Genomic DNA, 22,676 nt, shown 5'->3' with positions numbered 1-22,676 from the left:
GCTGCTTCAGACTCAGAGCCAGGTGGAGGCTGCAATCTGTGCCCCTTGCTCACTCTCCTGTTTCAGCCTGAATGATCCACATTTCTCCAGTTCACCTTGGTAACCCAGGCAGCCCGTGTGCATGTGGAGGGCGATGTAAACCTGACACCCCTCGATGCACCTGCACCAGACGCAGACACTCAGAAGGTCCTCGAGCAACGGTCAAACTGCGCCTGAGATCTTCTACTGAGAACCTCTGTGCCGGGCCCCTTCGTCTGGTGGACAGCAGTCCACTGGCCGCAGCCGACCTGAAAGCCCACGGCCGCAGAGTTACGAAGGCGGTCACAACGGGGACAACGGCGGGACACTAAGCAGCAAGTGCCATCGGGAGGGCGGGCTGGGCGTGGCCGGCAGCACCAACGCCCAGGGGCGCCTCTGTGAGACGCTGAGGGGAGGCCACCACCTAACTTCTCTCCAACACGCCCCACAGCTGCGAGAGCAAGATGTCAGCGCTCATCTGTACACTGGTTAAAATCAGGGCAAGGAATTTTCCAAGTTAGGGAAAAACATCCTTTCAATCTCGCTTCTCTTTACCTTTCAAATATTCATAAGTTTAGTTTTAATTATGAGAAAAAAACCTACCCAATTTCAGAAGACTCTCTCACAGTTAAAACACACACATGCGTGTGCTGAAACCAGAGTTGTATTTTATTTACACCAAAAATACATTCTGAAGGGAAAAAGACCACCATAAAACCCATCGAAGTGGCCTCCTCTCCTTTCCTCCCGTTAGCCACGTCCCTCAGGAACAGCTGAGGACGGCTTACCTCTGCATGCACAGCAATTATATTCACCAATGCTTCTTTTAAGTAGTTTCTGACACCTGAAATCAGATGGGGGAGGGAAAGGCATTTAGTGGAGACGTGAGTGTGGGCGCCGCTGTGGCTGCACCTGCCCTGCACCTTCCAGGAGAGACAGAGGGGCAGCACCGGCCCAGGGAGCCTGAGAGCCAAATGGCCCGAGGGCTATGTTCAGTGAAGTTATTTTAAAAAAAGGTTAAATTAATTAGGACTTCTCTTTCATTGTTTTTCCATTTCTGTCATTGTTCTGTTCTCTGTAATTGCTGATCAGTCTGCTTCAAAAGTGAAATTTAAAACTGCCTTTCAGTTTCTTCATACACATATTCTTCATATGTACACACACATACAACCCCCCCCCCCCCGACAAAAGCCAGAGGACAGAAGGAGGATATTTACCGAAGCTTATGAAACATATGCTAAACATCTACTATAGCATCTTACTTCCAAATATAAGTCGAATTACTATGCAGAATGACTATTTTGATCTTCAAAAATTAGTTCTGGGTGAAACTTCTGCAAAAGACACACTCCAACCTGATTCCATAAAGCACGTTAGAGACTGGACAAAACCCACGACTTCAGGATGGCACAGCTGGCCTCCAGGGCGGGCGCACACGAGAGGGCAGAGCGTAGTCTGCAGGCAGGGGGCATGGGTCCAGTCCAGCCTCCTCTCTACAAGCGGTGACCTGCAGCAGGAAGACAGGGACCCAGCTTCGTCTTCTACATCGACAAGAGTGTGAGAACGTGGGTCCTGGCGTTCACAGGGCTCCTTAAGAGCTTCATCGCTATTTTGCATGAAAAAAAAATAAAAACAAAATGCTGCTTTCTTGTAACTCCAAAACGATGGCTGGCTTTCACTTGAAGTGGAATTAATATCTCAGAATTCCTTCTAGAATTAATTGTACAAACTGACAATTCCTTCTCTACAAAACAGAACATTCTACTGTATTGCAAAATCATGATGATGTTGAGGAGGATCTTTTCCCATAAGGTCGTCCAAGCTACCGATTATTTAGGAAAGCTGAACTCCAATCACCTTGTTGACCTGGCATTTGCAGACTCTCAATGCACAGCCAGCTTCTGGTTCTGCCATGTACCCTGATGTGTAAGGAGGAACACGGCTTTTCTTCTGAGGAGCCAACCTCAAATATTCCTTGGGGACATGGAGGGCCAGATGTTTTTAATTCTATTTTGCTGATGGAGTAACTGAGAAAACTGGTTGAAGAAGAATTAAATACAATCCAGAAACAGGTCGATTCTTCCTGAGAGAAAGGACAGCTGCAGAGTAACAAGTCTTCATATCAGCGAAGGCGGAACAAGAGACTTGTGCTGATGACCAGGAAAGCTTTCTGCCCGCGAGAGGAGGGCTGTCCCCCAGGGCCCCAGGCTGGGCGTGAGGCAGGCCACGAGCACGGGGCCCAAAGGCCTCAGCCACTGTGCTCGGGTCAACTCCGTGACCACTGGACTCAGGTCTCGAGGCTTTCAGCTGCAACTGTGTGGAGGGCTGGCTCACGCACGTACAGAGAGGAAACGCAGTTACTGGAAGTTCGGCCTGACACCGGGCCAGTGAGCGTCTAAGCCGGAGGAGGGGCTCCCACGGCCTGCGTCTGCATGAACCCGGGCTCCTGTCAGTGCTGCTGGGACCAACACCGGGAGTGGGGCCCAGCCACGTGCCTGGGACATGAGGGCAGCTGTGAGCTCCTCAGGCTCTTCAAGGGAACAGAGACGAGTGGGGCCAGAGAGCTGCCTGAGAAGCAGAAAATCGGACTTAGGGCGAGGAAAGCTGAGGCAAGCTGAGGTCGTGTGGGCGACCGCTCGCCCTGAGCCCACGCTGCTCCCAGAGAAGGTGGCTCCTGGCAAGAGCACGGGTCTGGGCGCGGCTATTAAGCACCCCCAGGAAGAGGTAAATCTAACTCACTAATCCAACTCCAAACACACAGCTGTGGAGGTAAGAATAAGAGCACAGGTACTTCTAAGCATCAGGACCATGTCTGCGTTGATAGAAAATTTGAAAAAGAAATCGAGCTTCCCGTTGTATGTGGCTACGGGGTAACACACTGGGAGGAGCCTAGCACCTCAGCCTTGAACAAGTAAGAACACTTTATCTTTCCTGGAGACTTTCCTTTAATGAATAGGAAGAATGAAATAATTACCCTCCTCCCAAACAACTGTTTCAAGGGGTAACACTGGAGGGACTTTCCTGGTGCCGCAGTGGATGAGACTACGCTCCCAATGCAGGGCTCCTGCGTTCGATCTCTTGTCAGGGAACTAGATCCCACATGCATGCCACAACTAAGGAACCTGCAAGCCACAACTAAGGAGCCCGCCTGCCACAACTAAGACCAGGTGCAACTAAATAAATATTAGAAAAAAAAAAGGGGGGGTAACGTTGGAAACAGAGAAGGGAAAAGCCGTGGTCCTGGGATGAGAGGACATACAACTGCTCCTGGACCATCACACGTCACATCAGGAGTGGGGGCAGGGGGCCCACAGTCCCATGAGGAGGGGGCAGGGGAGCAGGCGGCCCCGGGGAGCTCACAAGACATGATCACAAACTCCGGAGCAACACACATGCTGGTGTGCTAACAATAAAAACTTAAAAATACAAAAATCAATCATTGACAGCCTCCCTCCAAACAGCTGACCGTTGTGCTGAAACTGGTTGGTGCTAAGGGAATGGATTCATTCACCCAGCGTGAATCTGCTGGTTCGACTACGTGCCGGGCACACGTCGGAGGTGCTTGGGCACTGGGTCCTCCAGGCGGAATGTGCGTAAATCCCCAAAGTGCTAGAGTCCCCGAGTTTCACCCCAAGGTGCGGGGTGCTCATATTTGTGTCCAAGGGGCAGGGAGAAGTAGTGCCAGGTGCCAACGTGGAAGGGTTGTGTGTTGTAAAAACGACTGCTGTTCTCCCATGGATGCCAACCTGTGAACCATTTCCTTGCTGTCCCTGTTTTGTAATGTTCCTGAAAGGTGAGGGGTGGTGTATGGGGGTGGAGAGGTGGAGGCCATCAGGGGCACTGGGCTGGGGCCTAGATGCCTTGTGTCCAGGGACTGAGGTCTGACGGCCACAGGTGTGCAACAGATGAGACCACTGAGGTCTTCTGAGGTCGGCATCTCAACTCCTCCCTCTAAGGAGAGACACGAGGCCAGTGTCACCCTGCTTGTGGCCCTGCTCCCCAGCCCCTGCCCTGAACCTCGCAAGGGCTACACTGACACTTTCGGGTGTGTTTCTAAAGCCTGAATGCAGATTTGCCCCTTGGGTTTAACTGCCTTTTGAGTTTCCTGCTTTAAAATGTTCCGCCAAATCCAACTGTAGGAGGATGTAGGCTCTTTCAAACCTGCAGCACAAGAGGCCTGGAACAGTGGAGGCACCAGAGGGCACGCCCCAGCCCGGGGGAGGCTCCGAAAAGAGCTGCAGGCACGTTTTGTCATCCGCGTGGCTGGGGCCTCAGAGGGCAGGCGGGGAAGCTGGGGAGGCATCAGCAGGGACTGTGGTCAGATGCCCGGCGTGGATTTTGGTTACAATTTTCAAAGGGTCCAAGACACTGACAAAGGGACCATCCTTAGTGAACTTCAGGGGTACGTGCTCGCTCTCCGCTGCATTTATCTGTATGCTTTTAATATTATGAACATTAATGGTTAATGACGACTTTCAAGTTAATCAAGGTGACAGAAGGGACACTCAGTGTAAAGTCAGAAGACTCGGGGTCTAAGTTCTGGCTCACCTACATAAAAATCTTGTGGCCATAAGATAAAAATCAGTTCACCCTCTAGACAACTGCCTACTTCACACGAGGTAGAGACGACAACATCTGCTTTGCTAACAAAGCTGTTATGAAAATGTGATGTGTGTTTATTCCTTTATCCTTCAAACACCTGTTGGGCACGGCCAGTGGGGTGCACCCCCCGTGAGCCAAACAGGCGAGACCCTCCCTGCCTACCGAAGAGCACGCATGCACCCTGGGCTCAGGACTCCAGAGAAGCCCACCTATTTCCGGTGCCGTTTCTTAAGACATAAATAAAAAGTCAGCTAGAAGCGATGACCACTAGAAAACATACACTGATCTCTCTTTCTGAAACACACGGTGCAGAATCTGGACAATGCATGCGGTCTCGCCTTGAAGAAACAAAGACAGTCTTTCTGAAACAATTTTTCAGGATCCATTTGAAAAATACAACTTGAATAAAGAAGGTATAGCAGGACAGAATATTGCTGAGGCTAAATACATTTGTTTTCAAAATACTATTTTTCTAGCTACACCCCGAAGCAAGAAGCTTGCTCCAAATAACAGAACACCCAACACTTAACTAAACGCTCACCGTGCCGGGCACCTAGGAAGACGCTCGGCGTATGAGAGCGTACGAACACTCGGCAAACGTGCTGGCTTCGGCCTCGGCTTCAACAGGAGCGGCTCATAAAGGCTGACGTGACGGGACTAGCAGCACGAGCATGTGCACAGGAAGAAAACAGCAAAGCGACAAGAACTTCTTTCCTGTGATGCAGCAGTTTAGTGTCTGTAGAAAAGGTTCCTCCCCCACCGCTTCCCATGTTATTTACACACAGAATGAGAGCAGCTCCTAAGTATTTACAATCTCATCTCCTCGACGCTCTGAACGTGAAATTACAATGTGTCATGATATTTGTCCAAAAAAGTGCCCCCAACCAGGCAGCATCGGTCCAGGCTGTCACTGAGCAGCTCACCCAGTGGCCCAGGTGGGAATTCCCCATGGAGAAGGCAGAGCCCAGCGCTTCTGGGCAAGAGCCTCCGGGCCCCTCGCAGGGTGGGCGTCTCGTAAGGGGGCCTGGACCTCAGAACATCTTTGCCAACAATGGTCTTGTTTTTCATACAACAAAGTGGAAAAGAAGTCTCTTTTCTTGCTCTATTTGTCAGTTACTTGTTTTAATCAAATAGGGAGGACACTTAATTTTGGAATAACTAGTAAAGTTTTTATTGAGTGCCTATTACTATTACATGCCAGACTCTATTGCATGTGCTGGGGACACAGCGTGACCTCAAGAACAAACCCACAAAAAAAAAAAGGCCCCCTCCTCACGGGGCTTACACACCACTGGGGACACACACCCAGACTGGAAAACGTGGCCGCCTTCCACAGGAGAGAGCCTCACTTCATCTCTGAAACAGCCCCCAAGAAAGCAAGTACCTGAAACAAGACTGTCTGGCCGCAATAAAACAGAGGCTTCTGTTTGATGCGCACCCTCGGCACTGTTTGTGGAGAAATGCTGCCCAACAGGGGGCAAGGAAGCAGCACTCCTATGTGCCAATCCCAGCTACGGCCTGTAACAGGGGATGCACACGGGGGCACGGAATGGCGTGGATCTAAAGCCTGGCTGGAAAACCAGTTAATTCACTGAAACTTCAGGTTTTCCTTGAAGTACGGGAAAATGCTCATTCAATTACAAAGCATTACACAGGCAGGTTTGAGTCTTCTTACAATCGTTTGGCAAACTGCTAGGCAGACCTCTCTAGAGAATGTCCACATTAAAGAACAGAACAGTGAACAATTTTGAATTGACCAAGCCTGCATTCTTAATTTATTTTGAAAAATTTAATTGCTCATTGTAAGGAATTAAGATACAGAAGTGTAAGTTTCCTAATAACAAATACAAGACCAATAAGTTTTCCCTTTATCCTTCTCCCTAGTTTGGTGTGTATTCTTCCAGATGTTTTCCAATGAATATAAATTTTCCCCTAAGAAGTGAGATTACAGTAACACATTCTTTTCCTGAAACTTGCTTGCTTCCTTCCCTGATGTACCACACACACTCTTCCACGCCAGTGCACACACACTGACCTTACAGTTTTCAATGGATGCCTGGTATTCTACAGCACAGATCTGCCATAAGGTATTTACCTTCTTATTTATTCTGATTTATTTGTTTTATTTTTCACTTTATTTATTCATGACTCACTCTCCTACTACTCGACAGTCCTCTTGCCTTTCAGTATCGACCATCATAAATAATGACACAACCACATCAGACCTTGTATTCTCGTAGAATAACTGACTTAAGACACCTTGTAGAAGTGGAACGGCTGAGTCAAAGGTTCTGGGTTTTGACTGGTTCTGCCAAGCTGTCACTGAAAAGGCTATTCAAGATTAAACCCTGCTTCTTCATGCCCTTTTACTTCCTTCACTTGGATTCTCTAATTATTACAATTAATAATAACCATAATACATGCTCCTCAACTATGATGATGACAAAACTTTCCGTTAAAACACTAGAAGAGGGCTTCCCTGGTGGCACAGTGGTTGAGAATCTGCCTGCTAATGCAGGGGACACGGGTTCGAGCCCTGGTCTGGGAGGATCCCACATGTCGCGGAGCAACTAGGCCCGTGAGCCACAACTACTGAGCCTGCGCGTCTGGAGCCTGTGCTCCGCAACAAGAGAGGCCGCGATAGTGAGAGGCCCGCGCACTGCGATGAAGAGTGGACCCCGCTTGCCACAACTAGAGAAAGCCCTCGCACAGCAACGAAGACCCAACACAGCCATAAATAAATTAATAAACTCCTACCCCCAACATCTTCTTTAAAAACAAAAACAAAAACACTAGAAGAAAAATACGAGCAAAATGCAAAGGTCAAAGGAAATTTACTGTGTTGCACAAGACTTATACTCAATCTGACTGTATAAAGAGTATCTGAGAAAGAGCTGGACAGAAAGACAGTGCATGTACAGAAAACACCGGTACCCCCATGACCTGTACCAAGAACACAAGCTTTCCTCTGAAGCATTTCCTGTCACATCCTCCAAACACAGACTGGTCTCTCGAGGTGCCCTGCCTCATGTTGTTTTGAAACACGATACTCAGTCAGTAATAAAAGCAATCTAACTCTGGAAACTCTGGAGATACTACCTACTTTATAAACCACATTTCCTGTTTTTAACCCTTATGCCCTAAATCAGTTACCAGTCCTAGTCTACAGATAAAAATAGATTGAAAAATACTATAAATATCCCACAGTGTACTTTTTATTTGGTCAAACTGAAACACTACATGAAAGAACTTCAGGGTATTTTTTTTTTTTTAAGTAAATTATCTATTCAATTATAGTGTGAAGATACATTATTGAAATTACCGCCTATTAAAAAAAAAGGCAACCAGAATGGTATCAATACTGTTGGATAGATTAAAAAGGCCTGAACATTCTGCAACAAAAATCAGCTTTTGTTGGAACAGAGAAAGGGCTTTTAGGTCCAAGTCTTTATGTTTTAGTTGGCACTTTCTTAAATTAATGACGTTTCCTAAATTGATAAATGTCTTCTGACATGTAGAGGATTTTTAAATGAATACCTGGGGTGGAAAGGACACCCTTCACGTGTAATATATAAACGAATGACATGCCCTCTACAGTTTTCTATTTTCTTTCTCAGAATCCTGGGTTTTTTTTGCTTTAATTAATATATCTCCTAGCTTTTAAATATGAATAAGAAAACTTTTCCTTATGAAGACAAAACAAAATACCACCAGCAGTGAAAATAACAGTAAAATTATTTCATGGCTTATTTTTTCCATTTCTAAGAAAGGATTTATATTCGTAAGAGTTTATTTAGCCTTTGTAAACTTCAGAGACAAGGAGCTTTGAAGAGTCCAATATGGGTAAAGGAATCACAACCTGTCCCACTTCAAAGTTGAACTCTGATGTGTAAAACTACATGAATTATGTAGTCTATGAATTATACTAACCTAAAATATTATAGAACACTTTCTACATTTAGCATGAAATATCAGTTTCAACATTGATACACTGAATTTTAGACTTAAAGGTATAAAAATTTGATTTAACACTAACATGAATCAAATTCCTTTGTTTCAATTTCTTTTTTTGGCAGAGAAAAATTGTTTTCATTAGAAGGCAACTTCAGTTAGAAAAGTGAAAGTGACAAGAAAGTAGAACTCATTCTACATATGCAAATGTGTTTCACACCGTGAGGTGTTACAGTTGTATATAATACTCCATAAAGGTCTGTAGTAATGACAGCTTCAAACTTCAAAATCTCTAGGAGTATTTTTTTTCCCCAAGAATGACTTGAATGGAATCAAACTTCATAAATGCTTATGAGAGAAGCCAGGCCGAAGAACGTGGCTCTGGAGCCCGACAGCCTGGCTCAAGACTGCGGCCCCACTACTTAGCCCGTGGCCGTGGATGGACACACGTGGCCACTGCAGGTGGCTCGGCCGGCCCGAGCAGCCCCACCTCTGACGCTGGAACCATCAAGGTGGAGCAGAGCACCAGCGCAGGGCTCCTCCCACGGTGTGAGAAGTGAAATCCAATTAGGCTAAGTTTCTGCCATTGAACCAAAGAAAAGACCTTGGAGTCAAAAACAGCGGAGTTGAAATAAAATGGAAGGCAGAAAAAACATGAAAGCCAAGAGTTAACTTGGATTTTAGTCTTCATTTACACAATAACGGCATTTGGAGAAGCCTAATTGTGAGGGAGGGACCCACAGGCCTGGCCCGCACCTGCAGCTTCAGGAGGGATGGAGACCCAGCAGGGGGGGCAGCAGGTGGAGGCCGGGAAGACATCAGCTTGCAGCCCTGGGTGAGCCCGGCTCCCAGACTCCCGCAGGGATGCCTGCAAAGCCTCAGGGGGCTCCCTTCACTGACAGCATGTTGCTTCTCTGACTCTACAGCAAAATCTTCACTCCAACATCTCAGATCCACATCATCTTTGCTCTTGAAAATTTTACTATTACTCAGCTGCTCTTCCATCTTCACTGCCAAAGCTTGCTGTTACCACTCTACTGAATTCGTTGCTTAGGGCCCGGTAACAGAACTGGGCTGAAGTCACAGCTGTACTGCTCTGAACAAGCCACAGACTTTTCTTACTCTCCAAGTTTAAAAAATCCGCCCAAGGGAAAACAGTGTCATAGGCCAATGTGGTTGTGGGGACGGGGGTCACCTAGGCATCTCAGCTCTCGGAGGCCCCCCTCAGCACAGGGCAGGGAGAGAGAGCAGGAACCACGCGGCCCTCGGGCCCCGGCCTCCACGGGGCACGCCTGTCCTCTGCGGGCAGTGCAGGACCACCCCTCCCGGTGAGGAACAGGGGACTCTGAGGAACAGTCCATCACAGTCAATTTCTTTAAGCTTTACGTTTAACCACACAAAAAGCATTTCTGAATTGAAATCAACGATTTAAAGGTCTGAGTCTGAACTGGCTTGCAGAGCTGAGAAAAGTACAAAGCGCCGCACAAAGATGTGAGTTTGGAAGAGGTGTCAAGCGGCCATAATTGCTAATCATGACGTTCTGTTGTCGAGGTTTTTAAGTCTGCAAACAGGAGTCTTCTCCTCTTTTCAAAGCCAGTAGCACCCCCACGCAGGGAAGCACGTAACTCCTGTGCACAACGTGATGCTGCGCGAGCCCCGCACACGCAGGTAAGCAGCACCCCGACGGAGATGCAGCAGGCCCCCCTGCGGGCCGCCCCCGTCGCGCCCATCCCGGGCAGCTCACCACTACCTGACCTCCACTTCCCTGGCAAGGCGCTGGCTCTCACACAGGCGGAGCGATGAACTTCCACAGGAGGAGCACAGTTTGCGGCTCCCCCCAAGGTTACGGCCTGGACTCGTGTGGGAGGGTCTCCTTGCCACGCAGACCTTGACTGGACGAGCACACCACGCTCACGCACCCACCCCACTGCTGGCGGGCGGGCTCTGGAGCCGCTTCCAGCCTTCAGCTACCTCAGGCAGAGCTGCAGTGGAGGCTGCTGTCTGCTGAAACACCCACCCCGGCGCCCTGGCGTGGGGCTGGGTCCCTGCCAAGGTGCTCGGTTGCCCCCGCGGCTCCGCCACTCCTCTCACGCCGAGAGGAGAACAGAGCCCTGAGCGCCACCACACACCCCGCCGGCCACAGCAGTGTACGTGCCGTCTTGTTGGACAGTGGCCGACGTATCCCAAAGCAGCACGTGCTCTAGTTTAAGAAAGGGTTTCCGCGCCTATTTTCCTTAGCATAAGATGAAAAAGCCATAGCACAAAGGAAAAAAACAGAGAAAAGTCCAAGAATATACACCGATTTTTCTTTTCGTTAATACACCCTGACCGTGCAGCGCAGGCATGTTCATTCCTTTGACTTCCATCACATCTGAAGTCTCTGAGAGTGCCCTTGTGATTTCATAAGGCCTATCATCACACTCCTCCAGTACACAAACCTGCTCAGGCTGACACGCATTCCACGTGTAAACCTGAGTCCTTGTTACCGTAATCAGAGGCTGTCACACCATTGGCAATCAGAAATGACAGCAACTGCAAAACTGAAAAATGCGTTTTCAAATACATCATGTTCACGAATCTACCTTGGCTGTTACTCAAACAGTTTGATTATTAGTATGAGATATTAACAGAGAATTGAAGTAAACTGACCCATAAGGAAACTCACATCCCAAGTAGACTTCCCGCACAACGTGCAGGTTTTATTTGCATCGTCTTTAATTTGCTCCTCGGGACAGGGACTGCTTTGCCAACATCTTCCTCCCGTCACCCAACACCTATAGCCTCAAACCGTCCCACTGTTGGCCTGTTTACACAGTGGAGAGATGGGGGTTTGCTCGATGAATCCCCTCACTGATAAACGAGACAGAGAGACAAGGTCCAGTTTTGTCAACCAAGCATCCTCGGCTTTAGGGGAGGGAAGCAGGTCTCTGAGCCCCTCCAGGCCTGTGGGTCTCCTTTCTACTGCGGACTCCCAGGAAACATTTGAGACATTATTGTTTTAAAAACACACACTCACAGGTTTCCCACCGGAATGTGCAGAATAAACAGCCATCAAAATGGCTGATTGTTAAGCTGCACTCCAAGTGGTCAGGGGTGGTTGGCCTTTGCTGCTTGTTATTAAGGGAAGATGGTTACGGACATTTTCACCTGGTGTTGGGAGAGACACAGACAGAGATGGCGTTTCTAGCCCGGGTTGGACAGGCTAGAGGAAGTGAAGCGTCTCGAGGCTGCGCTATGGTTTAGTTTTCTCACGGAGCCCAAAAGGCGTGCATCCTCCTCTCTCGGACGAGAGCAAGCTTGGCAGGTTCTGGGCGCGCGGTACGGTCAGGCCGTGACGCTTCCCAGGTACACAGGACCTGGGCCAGGCCGTGAGGGTCAGTCTGGCGGAGGACTCCCTTAGATTCTGTTAACCACTGACTAATATATCAAAGCACTTTTTTGTTAAGAAGTCCAAATACAACATTTGGAATCATACGAACCTCAGCTTTCTATTCTGGTAAATAATGTTTTAAGTAACTGGGAAAGTGAACACTTGCCACCATTTCCGGGTTAAAGCAACACTTGGGAGTTGTCTGCTCACTATGCTACCAGTGCACCCCATCCATCCAAACACTGAGACTACCACAGCACTCCACTAAACCCGAAGCTAATGCCCAGAGCGGAGGCGTTAAAGTTAATCAGTGTTCTGCAGCCGTCTTCTTTACTAGAACTAGGGTTATATGAGCCATGGCTTTGGTTCTGAGGAGGGATCAGGGTGGAGATTAACGTAGCTACAACATCTAGGCTAAACTCACAAAAATGACGGCCCAACGCCCTGTCGGTCGAGCTGTCAGTGTCCCCAGAGTGGTGGCGGTGTGCTTGCTGGCTGGGCTGTGGCCAAACGGAGGAGCCGGCACAGCTGTCAGCTCACTGCGCCAGGGCACCGGGCCTCCACCGGCTCTCAGTCGTTCCCCGAGTCGGAGACCAGAACAGAGGCAGACCTTCCAGCACCCTTTAAAACTCCTCACACAGAACTGTCTGAAGACCAATACTTTTAAGTTCAGAGTGAGCATTAACCTCAAATGTAGCCAAGGTCACAGGGAATAAAATAGCTGGAATGAAGAAAGGAACGCCAAAATGGTAGGATACATATGACTATCCGTTACCTTGCTGTTTCCCACAGCACACACAGTTGTGAAGTGTGTAAATGAGTTTTAGAAGACTCTTAGGTCATAATCAGACAAACAAAATCAGGTGCAGTGAGGGAAAAAAATCCCTATCACTCCATAGGACATATACTCGTAATTACAGAACATCCACGCAGCTTTCCTAAGGCCTCACTGGCCAGAGGGGACACAGCCTGTCACGAGCCGACGGGCAGGAACGTGATGTTAAGCAACAGGCCAGCTGGTGCGACCTGAAGGGAAGTGAAGGTACCACTGGGACACAGAACCACCAGGCAATGCGGTGCTTGTCCAATCACGGACAAGCAACAGACTTTTGGGTGCGATTTAACGAGGGTGAGAGGGATACAAAAAAGCCAGGGGGCCCCCAGGAAGGACAGAGACATAATGCGGGAAGAGCAGAAGAAAGTTGAGAGAGAGGAAGTTTTGCCGTGTTTCTATCATTTCATTCCCATCCGATGGCTGGTCCCACGTCTGGGAGGAGAAGGCACACACCGGGTGGGACAACCGGACCACAGAAAGCAGGGAAGGCCCGGGGCCCATGGAGTGGGGGCCGGGCACTCCCAGCCAGAGAGGGAACAGCTTGATTCTTAAAACAACAGTGACTATGACAATGAATTGAAACTCATGAAATATGCTCAAGCTACGAATTAATGAAGATAATTTTAAAAACACCTTGTTCATCACCTTTAAAAAAAACACACACAAGGGAACCAACTTATTCTGAAAACTCTAAATAAAGAGAAAAATCAAACATTTATCCTGCCTTTCCTGTACGGACTGTACTTCAGAGTAACTAAATAGCTGATGGCATTTTTTATTTTTTAATTTCGTGCTCCAGCTATACCAATCATTAGTTTGCAAGCTCGAAGGAAACCACAGATCATGGCAACACTTACCCATGGTGCTAAAACCATTAGATGACAAGTTTATGACAAAATTTTAAAGTGTGGAGCAAGCTGATAACTTGAATCTAGTTTTCAATCTTAACATCACAAATAGGGAGACAATCAAATGTGATGGACCTGCTGGTGGCAGAAAACAAATTAAAACAAAATTGAACCTGAAACTGATAAAGCTTCTTTATTAACCACAAGTTCATAGGAAACACAAGGGACAGAGGAACATGTGAAATGACACCATGAGGAAACAATAAGAGAAATCCAGAAAGTGAGAATATCTATAGAACCACCTGATTTAGTCAACAAATAAGCTGAAGAGGGGGCCCTAGAGAAGGTAAAAAGAAAAAAACTTAAGAGACACAGCAAGTAAAAGCAACACATAGACCTAGACAGAATACTGATCTGAGCAAACTATCTACAATAAAGCTCTTATGAGAACTCTGGACACTGACTGGATATTTGCTAAAATTAATGAATTATTATTTTTTCCAGATCTGATCATGGTACTGAGGTTATGTTTTTAAAGAAATCAGTCCTTATCTGATCTGTGTGTAGATGAAATGATCCTTCATCTGGAGGAGAGGGCAGAAGACTGCCCCTGCTGAAGCCACCAGGAGGTCAGGAGCTGTGCTTCCTGCTCTATTGTGATCAATGTCTAGGAATGTCCAAAATAAGTTTAAACAATGGTCTTTGCAAAACAGCACATTAGTTTACCCTGGGGCCAAACAGCTATCAGTTTAAGACACAATAAAATAAATACTTCAACAGATAAAGCATGTGATGAAGAAAGTATGTAGGGCCACAGGTCGTCTCAAGGTTAATACATTTCACACTGAATACCATCAGAACCAACATGTAGCTTTACTGAAAAATGCTTGGCAGACAAACTGTAACCAAATGTCCGAAGCATTGTATAAACAGTTCCACAGCACTGACACTGATGCATGAAACTGCTTATAAAAAAGGAGAAAATGGCTGGGGAAAAAGTGAAGTTAAATGATGAAAGTGTGATTTAAAAAAAGATGACTGACTAGGACCATCCTCCTTTGAAAAATGTAAAATTTCTTTTCTCTTATAAATAGATGAAATACAAGTTTATTAATATCTACCTGACAGTGTATTTTAAATGATGAAATCAAGAAAAACAGTCCAAGGAATTGATAAAACCACTCCTTCTGAGAAGTTCAGTACCGGGAAAGACTACTGACTTGGATGTCTCTCTTCAAAGGTGGAGTTCACGCAACTGGCATCTGTTTCGATCAGAAGCAGACGCGATAGTGTGCCAAAGTACCCCATGACCAGGGCCCAGAAAACCTGTGTTAGACAGGCACGAGAGGACAGCCGTGTCACTGGGTGTTACCACCTGTGTTCCACGTCCGAGAAGAGAAGAGATTTCTAGAGTGTCCAACAAACAGCACCAAGAACGTGATGCTTGTAAAGGCACCCTCAGAATTCTGCAAGCCTCAGTCTTCAGAATAATTCTGGAAAGGTGAAATGACATTCAGAGACCTTTGGTGTTAGGATTTTCTCATTTTATACAAAGATACAAAATTTTGTAATATTCTAATTATTTCTAAATGGGTAGTCCACATGTTATTTTTGGTAACCGTTTTCTTATGTAATCAACCAAAGTTCTCTTCTTTAACATTAGCTGAATTAAGAGACAATTCAATCCGACATTCTGTTGAAAATACCTACCAGGGTAAAAACTAAACTGTAAATTAGTATTTTACTTGCTTGAGTAATTTCCACCAAGGTGTTTCTCATCCACCAACCAACTGATGGACCAAATCTGTCAGGGAAGGATCTCTCTGTGCTGGGCACCACCGAGGGCTGCGGGCACGGAGGGGGGCGGCCTGGGGGCCTGGAGACCGTGGGGTGGAGCTAAAGGGGAGCGTGGGAGGGGGCGAGGGCCTGAGGGTTGGGCCCCCCCGCCTCCAGAAACCAGAGGCAGGCTGTGGGCTGCAGAGGGAAAGACGTCTTTGAGTCCCCTTCCTTTTCTACAGACCGTCCCGGTAACTGACCCTTGAACTGCTGGCCACGGTATTTTATTTGCAATAGGAATGAATATTTCAATTCTGAAGTACTTCTGCTTCCTTGTTTATTAATGGGACAAAACAAGTTTTTTGTTTGCTGAAATCAGCTCCTAACTCTTGTCTGCACACCCAGAGCCAGCCACCTCTTGCTGGAAGTTCACATCTGGTGCTTTAAAGGAGAACGGCGTCTCTCCGCCCTTCTGGTTTGAGTGGAGCTTCCCAGAGGGAGGGACAGCCTTCGTCCACCTTTGGCGGGGTCAGCAGCGCATGGGGGTTTGTCTCCGGCTTCTTCGCTATCCCTGCCTGTGGGAGGTGGCGAGCAGGCAGAGGGGCTGCTTCTTGGAGGGGCTGGGCAAGGGGTCTGGGCTCTCACTCTGACCCTCCAGCACCGGCCTTCTCACCTACTGACTCCTGCGTCTTATTCTTCAGTTGGTTCGAAATTCGGACAGAGAAGAAGACTGTTATTCATCGGGATTCCCCGGGGCCCAGGATTCAGACGGTGTTTTTCTTTCTTTCCCTCTGTGCAGGTAGAGGTAGCTATGGGGCCAGAGTCCCTTCTTTCCCCTCCTCCCTGATAGTGGACACGACGACTCATCTATCAGGAGGACCCAGAAAGCAGGATCGCAACAGCCCTGTTCCAGCGTTTAGTAAACTCCCCGAGAACTTTCAGAAAAAGATTTTCCCTATGCGTGGTTACAGTTTAACAACTAATTATATGAATGTTTAAATGGAGGTGCTGATCTGATGAGATAAATGGCAGGCAGCCTGGCCACTACCTCAGAGTTCTTCATGCTAACTAAGTGCGATTAGTTAGAGGTAAATGCAATTAGCTCGCTGAAATACAAGGATCCAGTTAAAATCACAAGAGTATTAGGAGAAAAGTGTTGGCGGAAGAAAACATACAATAACCAATCAAGGTAGTCTTCTCACGGCAGTGGAAATACATTTTCTTTAGGTAACTGCAAAGACATGGTGATAACTTAAAGAAAATAGGAGATGATTAGATGGTCAATGAACAGCACAGAAGTTATTTCTCACATTCCCTCCTCCCCCAATAACGCACTGGATTTTAACTTTAAAGGATTACAAAAAACCCTCAAGGGCTCCAAGATGATATAATTTTTAAAAATAAATGGATATAAAAATCACAAGAGAATGATGGATCTATTTTAGTTTTTTTGCCACCTCATGCTATGATCTTGTTCACCAAAACACCTGCCCTCACACATACCGCCAACCACCGCATAACCAACAGAGAAGCATGCACCACAGGTACAGACGCCAAGGTTACCAGGTGGTCTCGGGAGCTGCCCTGGGGGATAGGGCGGGGAGCAGTGCTGGTCCCTCCTGAGTCCCGCCTGGCTCTCCTTGGTGCCACTGGGAGCAGAGGCCACAGGACTTGGGGGGACACGGGTGCATCCCAACTCCCCCGGGTCAGAGCCACCATCTCACCTCACACGCAGCACCACCCTCAGCTTCTCTACCACATTTTAACCTTGGAAGCAGGAACAACTCGGGAAACGGGCAGAGTGCCTCAGATGTTACAGACTTGATAATCCTGGCTGAATTTGAGAATGAGAAGCAAATTCTCTGTCTGTCCATGGGAGGAGTATTTTATTACAGACTTTGAGTAGTCTCGGTATTCCAAATACTGGATCTGACATGTGACTGACGTGGAAGTCGTTCTGCTCCGGTTCCACGCATCCCGCACAAGCAGTCGGCCGTCCACGCTAACAACCGGCACTCCGCTCGCTCACATCGCCGACGACGTAAATGTCTTCCCTGCTCCTCATTGTGTCAATGACTACAATTAATAAAAAAGCCTTTTGAGTTAAAAATCAGTTAAGGGCTTCCCTGGTGGCGCAGAGGTTGAGAATCCGCCTGCCGATGCAGGGGACACGGGTTCGCGCCCCGGTCCGGGAAGATCCCACATGCCGCGGAGCGGCTGGGCCCGTGAGCCGTGGCCGCCGAGCCTGCGCGTCCGGAGCCTGTGCTCCGCAACGGGAGAGGCCACGGCAGTGAGAGGCCCGCGTACCACAAAAAAAAAAAAAAAGAAAATTCAGTTAAGTACTTTTACCTTTATAAAAATGGTTAATTTTAAATTCATTTATTAAGTATCTTTAGGAATATATGTAAACTTGAATGTCTTTTAGATGGAACACCAATATTTAAGAGAAAATTTTAAGAAAGATTCTTTTTCTTATTTAATATGTTTTAAAGATATGAACTTCCATGTGTATTCGTAAATGGAGACTAAGACTATTCTCAATTTAGCTAAAACCTATCAAATGCAAATACTCGGAGCTCTTAATAACTGCAGATAAGAATAACGACACAGTCAGTTAAGTGACTCAGAACTAACCAGAATGATCTTTCCTGACATATATACAAATTAAGAGGTGATAATTTAAATATCCAACTGTCAGGTTAAAAAAGCATAGCTATGGCTTTAACGAATACCTCTTCTTGAATCGTGAAATTAATCAACTGGATTTTTAAAAAAAATCACCACAAACAGTATCAGAAACTAAATTTATTGCTAACTACAGCAATAAACAATCGGTTACCTACGTGATTTGTAAAATTCAGTTTTGGATGAAATTTTGGAGAGGAAAATTCTAAAGATAATACTAAAGCTGTTAATCGAAATTATTTTGGAAGACTGAAGTCAAACTATTTTGGCTGTTCACCTTACACGAGGTCTCAAAAGTCCAGTCATCTTTAAAGAAACTAAAAATCACTATATGACTATGCGAGACTCAGTTGGGGATCACGAAGTCAAAGCTACACCAAGAACAGAACTAAATACAGTTTATAAAAGTGAAATCAAAACCAACCATTTCCAAGAGGCTTTGGAACCAGAGAAATGGTAAATGTATGGCTGACAAAGCAGTGGTGTGTGCGTCTGCTTGGGAAGTTTATCTGAAAGACAGAGCCGCAGGCCTCAATGCCACAAGGCCAGCAGAAGCTTCATTGTGTATACAAAGTGGCCCCGATAATGATGACATCATTTTGTATCACCATCACGCACGCCGAGGCTGGGAAGATGGGAAGTGGCAGAGAAAGGACCCCAGGTCCCTTCAAGGCAGGGTCCGGACAGCCTGAGGCAGCCACCCACCTGGAGGCAGTGGGACCCAAGCCCCTGAGAGCCTGGAACTGCCCCTCCCACACCCTCGTCCTCACAAGGATTGAGCCAAACACCCCTCAACTGTCCCCGAGGAGCACAGCGACGCTGCGCAGCGCTGCCCACGTGCCGGCGTCCCTGACACACGTGTACGTTTTAACTCAGACGCAGCTGCTCAAGGTTTAGGGACTGCACAACGCTTCCACGGGAGGCACGTGCTAACGTGCTCACTTCAGTTAAACACATATGAACACCCACTGTGTAGTATTTATTAAAAAGTGAACAAGAAGATTAATGGAAAAGAGAACATCACGATTTACTTTCCTAGCGGAAAAACAACTGAGAACCACAGAGCAAAGTACTCAGAAGATAAACTGAGGCGTGACCCGCACGTTACTGAGGCTGTAACCTGTGAACTCCCACCCTCAGCTCGGAGCACAGGAGCCAGGGGCACAGTGACTGCCCACGTGCAGGACTCAAGAGCAGGCCGGGGGGCGGGGGGCAGGGAAGCCCCCGGAGGAGGCACGGGCAGGGCCGGGAGCAGGACGACAGCAGCAGCGCCGGGCCCAGAGGGTAGGTCTGAGCCTGAGGCGAGGGGTGGCCCAGAGGGTTGAGCAGGGGAGCGGCGGGCGGGCCTGGCAAACAGGTGAGCGGCCGGGAACAGGAAGACAGGTGCGGGCTCCGGCGACACGGGGCATCCTGGTAGGAGCCGAGGGTGGCGGCCACAGAGAGGAGCGGGAGCCCCAGCTGGCCTGGCTGGTGAGGAAGGCGGGGAACGTCCTGGGGACGCCAGGGTGCAAGGCCAGGCATGGGAAGGAGACTGAGGGCCGCCCACCAGCAGTGGGACCACAGGGGCCGCAGGAGGGTCACCTCTCCCAAGGGGAGGGAGCAGCTGGGAGCACTAGATCACAGAGCGCCAAAGCGAGCATGTCCGCGGATCCAGCCACAGCCCAGAGGTGGAGGCGCGGGGCTGCCAGAGATGCCAGGAGGACACGAGAGGGCATGGGGCCTCACATGGAATCGCTGAGGAACCGCCCAGACGACTTCCTGAAGCTGGGCTGTAAAGAGGAGTGTGACGGGGCTGTGAGGGCCTGATGTCCTAGCCGCCCCTCCCCGACCCTCAGGAGGTAATAAGTAATTTGTTTTAGAATAGTTGAAATTTAGAAGATGGTAGTTAAGTATTAAGTGATAATCATAGGCGAGGCACAGGTGTTACAGGCACACAAATGACTGAAACTGTCTGCAAGGAGTTAAAACATTTAGCATATGCATGTGTGTGCATGTGTACACACCTATGTGCGAGTGTGTGCACACGTGTGCACGTGTGCAGGGCCCGCCGTATAACGACTCCTTCATTTGTGAACTGGGGACTGGTTAAGTGCACAAGAGCTTGGTGCAGCAGGGCCCATGTGAGGTAATTCACACACGTCACAGGGGAAGGAGAGAGGCCCCCAAGGGGAAGCAATAGCCAGGCTGGTCTGCAGAGGCTAGGGGCCGGGCACAGACCACAGCTGACTACTGGGTATTGTTCCTTTGAGGAGAAAACGGAGAGATTTTATTGCAAAACATTCTGCGATCTCACCCTTGGAATTCTGAACCTTTCAGTCACTGCTCTATAAAAAGCTTAAATGACAAGAAGTCTGGGAACGTGAAAGGAATCTCCTCACATCTTTGTTTAAAAATTTCCCCAAAACAGGGAAATAAAAAACAGATACAGAAATACATCTATTACGTTCGTGTACTGAAGAGTTACAAGAGAGATTAAAAGGACCCGAGAACAACCTTTGCTCACACAGGGGAACTTCCTGGGAAAGCACTTGAGTGGGAGGGGCCCCGAGCGGAGCAGGCGTGGGCCCGGTGGTGGGGGCGGGCAGCGAGGACAAGGGCATGGCTCCGTGGGAGCTGCAAGGGGTCCCCAGCCACTGAACAAATCTTCACGAGCAGGGACCACGCACCGTGCAGGAGTCTAGACGAGGGAGACATAGAGCCCGGGAGGCAAGATCCTCTGTTTGTGAATTTGCAAATTCGTGAGAAACTTTTGTGGTGGCATGTCTCACCTGAACTGATAAGGATCTTGTTATCACTCCTAATCTAACATTCACCTATTTCTCTGCAGGGATCTCTACCGGGGATATAACATAATATGCGGTATGTGCACTATGTTACCTTCCTGAAGTCCAAAGATATTGAAACTCCCAAAGTCATCTAGCCCAAGAGTTTTGAAAAGGAATGGCAGATCAAAAGTTCCAGAGGCTGCTGAGTTCAAAAGTCCCAGAGGTCTGTTCACGTGGAGTCAGGAACCCGGCTTACACAGAAGGTGCATTTCATCACCCACCCTGGATAACTGACCACTCCCCACGACCTCACGGATTTGGCTTTAAGAAGCTCAACCAACATAAAGGCAGGTGCTGGAACCACACATACAGCCTTCTCCCTTGTAGACAATTATCTTCCACATAAAATACACGTAATTCCCACAGGTTAAATCTAAAACACCATGCCTACTCTCCACTGGCCGTGTCACCTATGCAGGGTGGATGGCTGGTGTCCTGATATTTAAGTAGAGGCCTGAGGACAAAAGGACGCATGAGGGAGGAGTACTGTCTAAGCAAAGGGAAGGACCTGGGGGAGGATGTGGGAAGTCTGGGCCACAAGAGGCCCAGTGTGCCGGAGGCGGCTGGAGGGGCCGCAGGGGGTGGGTGCCGGACTCTGCGCTGTCCGCTCTGTGGATTTCACCACGAGTGAGCAGGAAGATGCTGCAAAAATTTTAAGCAAGTTACTGATAGGCTCTGACTTAAACTGTAAAAGGATATATTTGGGATGTGAACTATAACCCAGTTTGGACATAGAAAAACATGGGTACACAAGACTAATGGCATTACAGGAGAAAGATCAACTATGGTCGGCTGTAAGCACAATCATGACGGTGATTTCAGGAATTAAATACCTGCAGTCACATAAAATATTACTGATTTAATGATTCTGGCTCTTAGCTTAGAATTTTGGCATCACTGTATCATTACCCCTAATATGAAAAATAACAATAAATACCAAAGGTATTAAAGAGTAAACAAGGTTATCACCATCTAATAAAAGCATCACACAACAAAAATGACAGGTGATCACAACGATTAGTTGAAAGAATGAAGGTTAACAACCTGCCAGCAGGTCACTGGTACAGCCACACTCGCCTCGAAGAACCGACGTCTAATATGAACAGAACCATTTCCACATCACACTACATTGACATAATGATGTTAGCAGGTTGCTTGGCTTTATGTATTCTACAGTACTTCATACAAAGAAACAACTATTTGATCAATCAAAAAGTTTATTTCATTCAACAAGCAATAGTTAGTTCTAAAATATATATTATGAAGTGATTTAAGTGACTTTCATTTGATGTCAAAACGGTAATACTGGAACTGTCAGTCATCCTTCTCCAGTTGAATTTTCTTTGCTAAATTATTATAATAATCTTACTCCCATACGTTTTCCTTGTATCTTTCACCTTTTTGGCATCAGTAATTGGGTCTTCCACAGAAGTGACCAAACGTCTAAAGTAAATTTTTTGATGAAGGTTGCAAGATCACTGCATAAAACTGTCACTCACAGTCTATTATTTCTATGCAGTAAAGAAATACCATAGGAAGCAAGTGTGCGTTACTGAGATGATCACACATTATGAGGTGTAATTAATTATTCTCTGGAATTTAAGAATATCTTTAACCATTTTAGGTACTAATAACCCCAAGCTATCAAAAAATGGGTAAGCTAATAAAAATTTAAATCAACCCCTCAGTAAACATGAAAAAAAAATGGGAATAAAAAGAAAAGTATCTTAAGCCTGTATTGAGAAAAGGAAATCCATATTTACCCC

At 47.3% G+C, this 22,676-nt stretch overlaps 1 protein-coding gene across 11 annotated transcripts in view; it reads right to left on the bottom strand.

The window, feature by feature from the left end:
- Nucleotides 1–22,676, bottom strand: part of EXOC2 (exocyst complex component 2) — a 151,877-nt gene that overhangs the window by 12,205 nt on the left and 116,996 nt on the right. For 10 of the 11 annotated variants that reach the window (XM_059078060.2, XM_067006858.1, XM_067006857.1 and 7 more), the window contains one exon: nucleotides 807–862. In XM_059078060.2, the coding sequence (XP_058934043.1) occupies nucleotides 807–862 (56 nt within the window). Of the gene's footprint in view, nucleotides 1–806; nucleotides 863–16,605; nucleotides 17,477–22,676 lie in introns of those variants that run through there. The other variant, XM_067006866.1, reaches the window with a different exon arrangement.

This window comes from Kogia breviceps, chromosome 10 (genome assembly GCF_026419965.1).
Source record: "Kogia breviceps isolate mKogBre1 chromosome 10, mKogBre1 haplotype 1, whole genome shotgun sequence".
Classification (NCBI taxonomy): domain Eukaryota; kingdom Metazoa; phylum Chordata; class Mammalia; order Artiodactyla; family Physeteridae; genus Kogia; species Kogia breviceps.
Note: the sequence above shows the minus strand (reverse complement) of the source record. Positions and strands in the feature narration are given on the sequence as shown.